Consider the following 12,384-nt stretch of genomic DNA (forward strand, 5'->3'; position numbering starts at 1 on the left):
TAGCACAATGCAGATAGAAAGCCATAAGATGGAAGGAAGAAATTCACATTGTGGCTAGGGAGGAAACACCAGCTCTGTAACCTGTTCTCATTCCATTTACGTACATGTTCCATAAATTATTTCTGTACCAGACCATTGCCTATCACTAATTTTCTCTCAGTTTAGGAATTATAGCAAGTAAACAAGTCAAGGCAGTTTAGGCATTTCAATGGAATTTGCCCCAGGTTGACTCCTATCTCCTGGTACCTTCATGGCACAAAGAACTTGTTTAGGCAGGCATTTCTATAGGAATGAGAAAGACAGGGCAAGGGTGAGCCTTCTCTGGGAACAGACTTCAGAGGAACCCTCACTATGTACAAAGTATACATGGACTCAAGAGCTTAATTTGCAGCACAGCTCTCTGAAGACCTGCTTTCAGTGCCATCCCTTAAACATGTGTAAGTAACAGAATGCTTTGGAGCATGTGCAAAATGCATTCCCCATCCCATTAGTCCTCTTCAATTTGCAGAAGGAGAAAAGCATATCCAGGCTGGTTGAAGGTTTTTTTGACACCTACTCCCTTCAACCTTTTAGCATGCGTCCAAGCAGTTTTCCACTTGACCAGCATTTTCTAGGCATGGGTCTGGGCAGTTTTCTCCTTTCTCAGGGAAAACCTGCTCTTTAGCTTTAAATCAGAACAAACAGCAACCCATGGAAAATTGGGTTGCTGTTTGTTCTGAGTGAGCACTAGAGAGCAGTTTTCCCTGGGGAAGAGAAGCAGGATAAGAGCAAGTGTGGATAAGCTCATAGCCTCTCCAGAACTCCTCCCAATGTGTAACCATTTTTCTTGAACTATGATGCTTAATAATAAAAATGACCATTAGAATCAAACTCATGCTTCAAGGAATATGAGAAGTCACGGGGGAAAGGGTTAAGTGGTGATCTACTATGTATTTTGGAAATTTGTTTGTTTCCTATGCAATTCTGGACTGGATTACTTCAGAGAATGACATTTCGGAAGCCTAGTTCTAGGGATGCCAGTGCAGATGTTTCTGGACTCCAACTCCTATTATTCCTGACCATTGGCCATTCTTACTGACGGGGTTTGTAGGCCAATAACATCTGGAGAGCATCACATTGGCTATGCCTGGTCTATACTAAGGAAACTCTTTCCTCCCACATGCCACACTAAGTTCTGAACCCCTTATGTCTAATCTTTGCAGCGATTCCATCATCCAGATACCACAAGGAAACAAAAATGTTGAGGAAAAACAGACATTTCCCATAAATTAGAACTGCGTCGCAAGTTGCAGCACTTAACTAATATACATTATTAGCATCCTTCTATTTCCTGTACCCTATATTGATCTATTTTCAATTAAAGATCTGAAAGCTTTAGAAAGCAGCCACAGAAAATGTGACTCTTGAGAGATATAAGGCAAGTAAGCTGATATCTTTTTCCTGAATAAAACCTGTTGGTGTCAGAGCATGCAAGCTTTCAAGACTGATGACTGCAAGTTACATATAATTGATCATTAAGTGAAGTTAGTAAAACTCCCATCTTATCAGCTTTGGACCACATGCAGTACAGTTCTGTACATATATTCAGAAGTCCAATTGACTTCAATGAAACTTACTCCCAGGTAAATGCGTACAGAGCATTGCAGCCTCATTCTTAGAGAATATCACTGTATATAACAAGCTAAATAAAAAAATAAAAAAGTTGTCCAGTAGTGCCTTAGAGACCAACTAAATTTGTTCTTGGTATAAGCTGTCTAGCTATGTGCTTCTAATTTCAGCAGTGTGTAGATATTTCGATACTCAAAATTAATTCATCTCCCATCTATGAAACGGTCAAGCAGTTTCTGTGCATGGAAGCTGAGTACCTATTAGCACTCAATACTTTTTTGTATATAAGCATCTCTGGATTTGGGGCAGTACTTGCCCCTTATATATACAAGACTCATCAACAGGCATGAAATAAGCTAACACTTATACTTTCATCTACTGTTATTTATACATTTATCTTGAGTTCAGCAGTGTTAGCTATGTGCGAGAAGTTAATATACCTGCACAGTTCATACAGCTGTAATCAGATGATAAACTTATTTCATTTCCTGTTGATGAGTCTTGTACAAGTAAGGGGCAAGTGCAGTGAAAGGAGCAGGAATGGATCTCTTCATGTAGAGGGAGGGTGTTATCTCTGCTTTTTAAACATTTTTATTGTTTTATTGTTTCTTCCAATGCCCCTTCCATGGGCGGTTCAGAGGGTGGTAACACGAGAATGGGCCTTTTCATTGGTGGCCCCTTGCTTGTGGACTGTTCTCCCTAGGGAGGCACATCTGGCACCACCCTTATGTAGTTTTAATGCCAGGAAAAACGTTTTCTCTCCCCAGGATTTTGGCCAGCAGTTGGAAGGTTACTGTGGCCTTTTTTTTTTTTTTAGTGTGGTGGGACCTGTAGTCCTGCCTTTTTGTTAATTTTGTTTTTTAGTCTTTTCTTTGAATTGTCATATTTTTAGGTTTTCATTGTTATTTTATTCACGAATACAAGTGCTAAGACTAATCATATGAATTCTGAAATAATTTTTGTATTATTGGTCGTACAAGATTGTCAGTGATTGTCAGTGATTCTAAATCTAATGTTTCCCATTTCCTTTTATGAAGATAAAGCAAGCATGACTGAGCAGACTGGACATTCCCTGTGTCATAAGAGGAAATGAGGACGTTTTGAACACGTGGAAGATGGAAACCCACAAATGTGTATGTTACCTTGGTATGTTCTCGTCCACTGTTGCACAGCCATACAGGAACACGATAATCCCCACAATGGAAGCTGGAATAAGCATTTGTGTATAAACGCCAAGCCAGGCAAAATACAGTCCAATCTTTTCACCAAAGTACTTTCTGAAATACATTGAAGGGGAAACATTGTGTAATGTTTACTATTTCTTAAATTGTACCATGCTGAAGCTTATGAATCACACAGCAGGGTTGACTTTGAAGGAGAAAATAAGCCCTGTTGATTAGTTGGAATGCATTTCCCCTTGGAGGATTCTTGTCTGCATGCTGCTTGGAACAGATCCAGGACTAGAGGCACCAAGTAAGTCATCCATTCCTGCTTATCAGGCAGCTTTGCTGATCTGTTTCTATAGCTATCTTGGTCACCACAGGCTTGGCGAGGATCTCCTCATACTGGCTCAGTTCAGACACAATGATAAACCATGGTTTATTGTTATGAGGACAATAAGGCATGTCTTCATTCCTCCCTGCCCCAAGTGCAAGGCAAAGGAAGTTCAGCTTCTACTTAGTGGCAAACCACAGTACACCATTTCCTTTAAGCCAGGCATGGCCAAACTTGGACCTCCAGATGTTTTGGGACTACACCTCCCATCATCCCTAGCTAACAGGACCAGTGGTCAGTGATGATGGGAATTGTAGTCCCAAAACATCTGAAGGGTCAAGTTTGGCCATGCCTGCTTTAAGTAAAGCATAGTTTGCAAAATCCAGACACCATAGACAACTGTGGTTTGCCATTAAGTAGAAACAAAAGCTTTCAATTTCCTTCCCTCACACATGTCTGAAATGAGCTTTCCTTTTAGTGCACAGACTCTCCTGTTCCAAAAGCAATAAATGAAACCCAGATTCTAAGTGTAGAGTCTTAATTTAACAAAGTCTTCCTTTATTTTGTGCAGTTGAATGTGATAAATGGAGCTGCACAATATATCGAAGTGTCTGGCCAAAAGTTGAAAGAAAATGAAGTAGGAGGTTAGAGAGAAAAATATATTCCCTTGCTGATTCTTTCCAGTGAAGCTTTCATTAAGTCAAAGTATATTGCTAATGGATACTGTTCCATCCAGCCATAATGACTGCTTTTGTAGTAAGGTGGTGTCACTTGAATTTGGTGGTGGTAGCAGAGCATTCAGGTTTTTCCCAAGCTGCATCTCCCTGGGAAATGCTGAAAAGGGTGGAGTTGCAAGATAGTACCTGCCGCCTGCCTTGTTACCTTTGGGGCCTTGCTATACATTGTGTTTAAAATGTGATTAGCAGTTATGTCATTTAATAAAAAATGAAAAATGAAATACTAGGAATGTGGGAAGGGGGGGGTATCAGTTTGGTATCAATTTGTGGAAGTTTAGGCTGCTCCTCCCCAGCTGTGATCCCATTTTCTCCACTCCTATTGTTGGACACAGCATGGTGTAGTGGTTTGATTGCTGGATTTGGACCTGGAGGGCCAGAGTTCAAATCCCCACACAATTATGAAGCTCACTGGTTAACTATGGACCAGGCTCTATCTCTTGGTCTAATCTATGCCACAGAGTTGTTGTGAGGATAAAATCTGAGTGTGGGGGAATAACCATGCATGTTCCTGGAGAAAAGGTAGGATATAAATTGAATTAAAACAAAATAAGCATGATCTTAAGTTTGTGGAAGGGTCACAGTGCAGTAATAGAGAACATTATTGCATGCAGAAACTTCAGTCCCAGGCATCTCCAGGTAAAAAGGTAAAGGACCCCTGGACGGTTAAGTCCAGTCAAAGGCGACTATGGGGTTGTGGTGCTCATCTTGCTTTCAGGCTGAGGGAGCCAGTGTTTGTCCACAGATAACCTTCTGGGTCATGTGGCCAGCATGACTAAAGCGTTTCTGGCACAATGGAACACTGTGACAGAAGCCAGAGTGCATGGAAACACCGTTTACCTTCCCACCACAGCGGCACCTACTTGCACAGGTGTGCTTTGAACTGGTAGGTTGGCAGGTCCTGGGACGGAGCAATGGGAGCTTACTCCGTCATGGGGATTCGAACCACCAACCTTCAGATCGGCAAGCCCAAGAAGCTCAGTGGTTTAGACCACAGCGCCACCTGCGTTTAGAACCACTCTTGGTTGTCAAACTGTATACAGAGAGAGGATGAACATATGGCCTGGGCAGTTTGACTTTTCTCTTGAGCCTCAAGCTGTAAACAAACATTTGGAGGAAAGGGGCAAGGCAATATTTTAGGTTTAATGAGGGACCACATTCTCCTTACCTCACTAGGTCAATTGGTTGGTACTTATAAAAGACTCCATAACTTGCCCATTCCTCACACAGGAGCTGTAAAAGAAATTTAAAATTAAAACTAAAACTGCAAGCAAGCAGTTCCTTCCTTGCTTCCACTACAGAGTTCACATTGTCCTCTGGTGTCACCATCTTGTGGGTTTATGTTCTTTAATCCACCAATACATATAATTTGCATTAAGTATTGAACATGAGTTTGATGGTTTGGCTCACTGACAGCTTCTTGTATTAATCTACAAGAGAACTAACAGACAGATATAAAGGTGCTGGGGGGAGGGAGGGAGGCTAGAGCGGCCTTGATGTATGATTTGTAGCAATGCACATACTAGAAAGGCTCTTAATAGATCTGGAGGATGTTTGTTCTTTGAGTTATTAGTGTGGGTTAAGACGGAAGAACCTGGCTTATAGTCTCTGAACTAATATTATGCACTATATGAAAGATGCACACTGAACCTAAGAGTAGGACAAAATGATCTTTCTTTATTATTCTGTCCTTTTTTTACCACGATGTTAGCCAAATCAAATAAAGACCACTATTAGTATAAAACCATAAAATTAGAGAAAACTGAGCTGGCCTCTTTCTTTCTTTCTTTCTTTCTTTCTTTCTTTCTTTCAAAAAAGATTGATTATTCTTGTCACTGTGTAATGACAGGGAGAAAAATAACAATATTTGTGCTTGGTGTGTTATTGTTGATTGCTGCAATTCTGCCCCACCCTCAATTTTGTTCAACACCCCCTTTAAATGATGGCTATTGATTTTGATTTGTGCAAGTTCGTTGGATTACAGCCAGTGAGTTTTAATATTCCACAGAGGTATGCATTTCACTACCAAACACTACCTCCCTGAATTTACATCCAAACTCCTCAGGACACAGGGATAAGTCTGGAGGTCAGTTGGGCCAAAGCTATGACAGTAGAATGTCCAAACACAACCCTATCATGTTGCAGGAGAGGTGAGACTCTGGAGATCTCGCCATTGCAGCATTTATGAAAATCAGAGATCCATCATGAATTTGTTATGCTTGGCATGCAGTTAATCTCAATTCTTAAATTAAACTTCTGAAATAACCAAATTCTCCAAATGTCAAGGAAAGTGTTTCAGTTACTTTTGTGTGTGTGTAACACTTTTTCATTTAGGACTTTTGGGCTGACCACTTGATTCATAGTTCATAATTGAAGGTTTTATATTGCAATCTGCAGAATGAAAAATTGCAGCTGAATGAGGTGGCAATGAGGCTTCCTGGTTCAGTAGTGTGGGGAAATGGCCCGAATGGAAGAGATGTTCCACCACATCTGTCTATGCAAGCGAACACTTAGCGGAGCACTGCTTTTCTTCCCAATTGCTGGGTGGCAGATAAAGGAGTTGCATTTGGTATATTAAACCTTATGCAGGCTTATTGGAAGTAGTAATGCTGACTTGGACACATCAGAGCAACTTCCTGACTATACTTTACAGCGTGGAGCAACAGTACATTTAATCTCTGTTCTTAAATCAAAGTGCACCGAGGGTGAATACCAACACGGATATTTAAGGTCACAGAGTTCGTCTGGATTTACACCACTGTGGGGTATGTGCAAAATATCATAAGGGCCGACAACAGCAAAGAGCGTTAATAAACAGATGCAAATGTGTCTAGCGCTTGACGCTATATCTAATTAAACTCTCAATTATTTTAAAATAAAAAAATTCCTTCCAGTAGCACCTTAAAGACCAACTAAGTTAGTTCTTGGTATGAGCTTTCGTGTGCATGCACACTTCTTCTCAATTATTTATTATGGAATCGCAAAATGGATTAAAAATGTTGGGAAGCCCTCACCCTACATGATCCACCTTTTGTGATGCTCTTCAATTACTGGGGGAGGCCAGTATGTTCTGGTCTTCAGCTTAAAAGAGGCTTTGAACCCTTACTGGAGCCAAGTAATAACAAAGATACCAGGGATCTTCACAAGACTGAGATTTCCTCTGAGCAGAATGATCTAATCTGAAGCTCAGTTATGTAAATCGCCGATCATCTATCAGCATTTTTTAAAAAATAAACCATAACCCAAATTTAGCCAAAGTTTTGATTCCTAAAATGCTTTGCATGTTCACTCATGCTGTTTGGAAGGCACTACCATATTCCCCTCATGTTATGTGCTCTTAAACAGCTGCGTGGCAAGCCTCTTTGGCTGCATTCACACATAACATTAAACCAAAGACAACACAAGCTTGGAAGTAAAAATACAACAATGGTAAATTAAATAGCTAAAAATGTGGTGTCCTTTCAGGGCACCCAGAATCAGCTGCCTAAAGCAACAGCATCATTCCACAGAGAGGCTAGTGCTGTTAAAGCAGGAAGAGTATGTGCCTGCAAAATTTGGCATGTTTCTCTTTTAAATACTTGAGAGAATATGGTGATCATCTGTTTCTGAATATTTTAAAGGCACGGGTTCTACATTTTTGTACATGTGTGCCCTTCACATTTAACCAGAAGTGTGAATATTTGGCACACAGGTGACCCACACCTGAGGATAAAATTGAGCATGTGAAGCGACCTTCTGTGGTAAGGATACTTCACTCTGTGTATTCTTAAATAAACTCTCTTTGCTGCTGTTTTGTTTCATGTGTCGGCAACGAGCCCAGGCACTGAAAATAAGCCAGAGGGTTCAGGCCTAAGCCCTACCGGAAAAAGAAGTGAAGATGGCATTGGGAAGAGGCATGCATCAAATCCTTGGCCAGGTAGTACATTCTTCTCTCTGACTGAATGTCCAGATAGCACAAAGTGACAACTGGCGTGCTCAGATAATAGCATCTCCTTCGTGAGAATCCCTCTGCTATTTATGCAGGGAAGAGAAAGTGTCAGTGGAACAGAGGAATCACAACAATACCTTCCTCTGTCTGAAGGAGCAGCAGTTCAGTTATATTTAGCTTTCAGATGAATAACGCAGCAATTAGCAATGAGAAATTGCTTATTTTGTGAAAATGTCCCCTACATAAATGGAATTCTGAAATTAGCAAGAACCACCCTAAAACTGCAACTGGAAAACTATATGGCATGTGCCCTTAAAGGGGTAGCATTTCCTATGACATTTGGGACAATTGGCAGGGCTTGCTCAAGCGATTTTGCAACATTAGATGGAGTAAGCTTTTGTCATTTGTTCTCACCCCAACCCTTTGAGTATCACCATGTTCAATGCCTGAATAGCAAAAGACCACACTTTTAAAATAGATTGTTAGCAATCTAGTACAACTATGTTTTTTCATTACATTACTCAAGGTAGAACATGCCACTCAAATATTGAATAACATATAATGCCTGGTATTATTAGACACACATACTTGCTAAAGTTATTGAAAGTTACAATTGTTGGAACATGCACACTCATTAAAGTGTACACATTGCTTTCTGGCTTCCTTTTGGCTAACAAACAAGAGCGGAGGAAATAACCAACACCAACGAAAAGATTACTCAGGAATGAGGAACAGGTCAGCAATAGAATCTGTATCAGAATCAGAGTTTCATGGGAACTAAGAACCTTGTTTTCAGCCTGATATCCTAAGGATATTTATTCTGATATCTCACTCATTTCTCTTTACATTTGAAAGGCTGTTAACATCCTTGTTCTATGAAGACTTATTACGAAATAATTTTAACGAGACTTGCTTAAAACAAATTTTAACGAGACTTGCTTGCAATAAAATCTGCACGAAAATTGCAGCTCTAACAGTCTGCCTAGAAAAGCCTGTGGTGTCTCACACATGCACAGAAACCATGTGCCACAATGTCCCTGCTGCTGCAACATTCCCACCCTGACTCTGCGATTCTGGAATATGCTTCCAGAATACTGTTCTCTCTCATTTGCTACCCCAAGCAATCAGTTGGGTGGGTTGGCTGGGCCCGAAACTTGACATGTATCCATATGATCCATACTTCGAGAGGTGACCCATAAGGCTGACACTCTGAGAGGTGAGTCCTCTTGTACAAACTTACTTTTCTGTCATTGTGCTCAACGTGTTCACCTTCATAATCTCCCTTTTTTAAAAAGAAAAGACGAGATATTATGCAACAAATCAAATATGGCATGTGTTATTTTCTTCTTGTATACATGCAAGACCAGTAATTATGACAGAGAAAGACACGACTTTAGAATTAGCAAATCATGTCCTAGGCAAGCCTTTGCTAATCTCATGTCATCCATTTTTTTCAGCGAAAACTCCCACCAGCTCCAGCCAGAACAGCTAAGGCTGGGACTGAAGGGAGCTGTTCAAAATATCTAGAGGACACCAGGCTTGCAAGGGCTAAGGCCCTCCCTTTGCAGACTGGGCAACTGCTCTAGGGGGAATAACATTTTTATTCATCTATTTTAAAAAGTATATCCCACTTTTCACCATGTAGGTCTCCAAGCGGCTTACTACAATAAAAACATGCAAAATTAAAAACATGAATCAAATCTCCAAAATTTAAAACCTCTAAAATCGAGAAACGCAAAAAAGAAGGGGAAAAAGAAGTACAGTGGTGCCCCGCAAGACGAATGCCTCGCAAGACGAAAAACTCGCTAGACGAAAGGGTTTTTCGGTTTTTGCGTTGTTTCGCTAGACAAATTTCCCTATGGGCTTGCTTCGCAAGACAAAAACGTCTTGCGAGTTTGTTCGCTTTTTTCTTAAAGCCGCTTGAAGAGGCGCAGTTGCGACTGACCGTGCTTCGCAAGACAAAAAACATCGCAAGACAAAAAGACTCGCGGAACGAATTAATTTCGTCTTGCGAGGCACCACTGTAAAACATCTGAGAAGCATTCAGGTACAAAGGGCTCCTGAAAGAACACAATACTGACCAGGCAACTAAACTAAAGAGGGATGGTGCCTGTCTGACTTCTTGTGGGAGGGGGTTTCATAGAACTGAACCCACAACACTGAAGGCATGTTCCCTACCAGACTTTTAGAAGACATCTGAAGGCAGCCCTGTTTAGGGAAGCTTTTAATGTTTGATGTATCATAGTATTTTAATATTCTTTTGGAAGCCACCCAGAGTGGCTGGGGTATAAATAATAAATTATTATTATTATTATTCCCTTGTTGGCTTCTAGCCCACAGGGAACCACTAATAGTACGCCCACCACGACCTCAGTGACGTATCTGGGGTGCTCAGGGTAAAGTGGTCCATAAGGTGTTCAATGATTTGCACTCTAGTCTCTAACCTGGCCCAGTAGCAGACAGGAGGCCAGTGCAGTGGTGTCATGTGTTGGCAGTAGTCTGTTCCCATTACCAGTGTAGCAGCAGCATTCTGCATTGGCTGAAATTTCTAGACCAGACCGAAGGGCAGCCCTACATAGAGAGCACTGCAATTATCCTGTCTTGAGATTACCAATGCCTGAGCTACTGTGGTCAGGTTATCCCTATCCAGGAATGGGTATCCCTATCCAGGATTGTCTATTGTTTGAGCCTGAGTTTTCCCACTGCATGCTGGAAGTGATTCACAAGAACAAGAAGACTAAAGAATGTGCCCTGTTAAGAGCATTTCATTCCTTCATCTTTTAAAGTCACCTAGTGCCAGGTATAACACAGCAATGCTGGAGATCGCCGCCTTAGTTTCTGTAGACAGGAGTGTCTACATTGTCAGTTGACACATGCATGAAAGTAAGCTGCTGCTTATGAGACCTCCTCCTACAGTAACTCCACAGAGTGTCTAAGCTGCTACAGGTTTCTCTGGCTTGGTTTGAAAAAGCCACGAAACAGCAGTCACAAGGTGAACTGGTACAGGAAAAGGGGGGCAGTAGCAATATAAGGTGATTCTTTTTTAAGTGCAGAAAGGAATGAAAGAATAGGACCAGAGGCAGATTTCCACATTAATAATAAAAAAATATTTCTACCCAACACTTTGAAATGCATTCCTTTTTAATATAAAGCTGGACAACCTAAAGTAGGGGTCCAGGTATAGCCCCAGGATCACTGAGAAGCAGGTCTCAGTCTTCTTTGGGAATGTATTATTTCGACTTTAGTGTTAATATTTAAACTGTTTAAACATATTGCTGGGGAAACACATCACATTCACACATAATAAACACATGTTGTAGTTATTATTGTTATTAGTACCATCATCATCTTCAAGCACCCAAAGTAATTAATTATATTGTGAAATATGAGTATACAATCTGCAGCCTTTAGATAGTTGATAACGATGCAGCAACAGGGTGGCCACTCCTGGATGCATGTACATATGATTTAATACGTAGCCTGTGTTTCAAGTCATATATAACCAATCCACCTTTACAACATACTGCCCATTGAGAGCATGTGTTGCATTTATTAGGAGTATGTCAAGGAGATTTAGATCAGGAAACCAGCTACATGGTGCCACGGATATAAATATGTATCAGCAATCCCAGTGTCCTTGGCAGAAGAAGGTCAAAAGCATGGTTGTTTGCTGAGCGGGTCATTTGCTGAGTCATTTTTACGGCTCTGATTCATATACAGCTAAAGAAAGTTATTATTTGTGTTACAACACCAGTAAAAAGTTGGCCTGAAGAAATTGCTAAAATGTAATATGCAAGCAGAGCAGGAGGATGCTGGGCTCCTGAAAGGCTGAAGATGTTTAGGATAGTGTCATTCATACCTAACATGTTAAGGATTCTTGGTATCAGCTTCTAGAAACATAAAATATATTCCAAGACCACTTACATCATGCAAGGGATATGCAGCACTGTAAACGCCATTGGCAAGCAGACTGGTGATCCCTGGAAAAACAACAGAGGATATCTATTTATGCTTCCAAGTCTGAATTCCCTCACATAAACCCACTTTTCAGTTCTGGAGATTTCTCTCTCAAAACATCAGCAATTTTGTTAGAGACTGAATCTGACCCATTAATTTGCCTTCACAGCTTTTTGAATGTATAGATTATTAAACATGATTTGTTTTAAGAAACGGAAAGCCGTGGAGAATCAGAGGAAGTCATACGCTGCGGAGTCAAGAGTTTAGTCATTGCAATAAATTACACAACCTGAAGCTTCAAGTTGGATTTGAAAAGCAAGCCCATAGGTTTGGAAGTAGCAAAAGGCGAGGTTATCAGAAAGAGGAGAGTTCAGCTGGGAATGACCACCAGGGGTGTCAATAATAGCCATCCCTCCCACTCTCTTACACATACATCCACAGAAAAGAGTTTTAAAAATCAGATTTAAGCTTGATTAGAGAAGCTGTTTGGAAAGCCTTTGGAAAGACCTTGGTATTATACTTACCATATTTACCACATTTTCGTCTTTTATTTAAAAGGGTAGTTTCCTTCTTTCTTCCCTCTCCTTGCCCTGTTTACACATTTGTCTATTAGTTGTATGATTGAGCAGTTACAATGTTTGTGCGATGGGGACTCAGAGGAAT

At 40.7% G+C, this 12,384-nt stretch overlaps 1 protein-coding gene across 5 annotated transcripts in view; it reads right to left on the minus strand.

Moving 5' to 3' along the window:
• ANO1 (anoctamin 1) overlaps positions 1-12,384 on the minus strand; it is a 142,169-nt gene that overhangs the window by 39,363 nt on the left and 90,422 nt on the right. For 3 of the 5 annotated variants that reach the window (XM_083463156.1, XM_083463158.1, XM_083463155.1), the window contains exons 8-12: positions 12,246-12,311; positions 11,689-11,744; positions 9,005-9,046; positions 5,005-5,069; positions 2,751-2,885 (exon numbers count right to left, since the gene is read on the minus strand). In XM_083463156.1, coding sequence (XP_083319282.1) covers positions 2,751-2,885; positions 5,005-5,069; positions 9,005-9,046; positions 11,689-11,744; positions 12,246-12,311 — 364 coding nt within the window. The remainder of the gene's footprint in view (positions 1-2,750; positions 2,886-5,004; positions 5,070-9,004; positions 9,047-11,688; positions 11,745-12,245; positions 12,312-12,384) is intronic. The other 2 variants (XM_083463159.1, XM_083463157.1) reach the window with 1 other exon arrangement.

This window comes from Podarcis liolepis, assembly GCF_965112155.1.
Source record: "Podarcis liolepis genome assembly, chromosome: 1".
Classification (NCBI taxonomy): domain Eukaryota; kingdom Metazoa; phylum Chordata; class Lepidosauria; order Squamata; family Lacertidae; genus Podarcis; species Podarcis liolepis.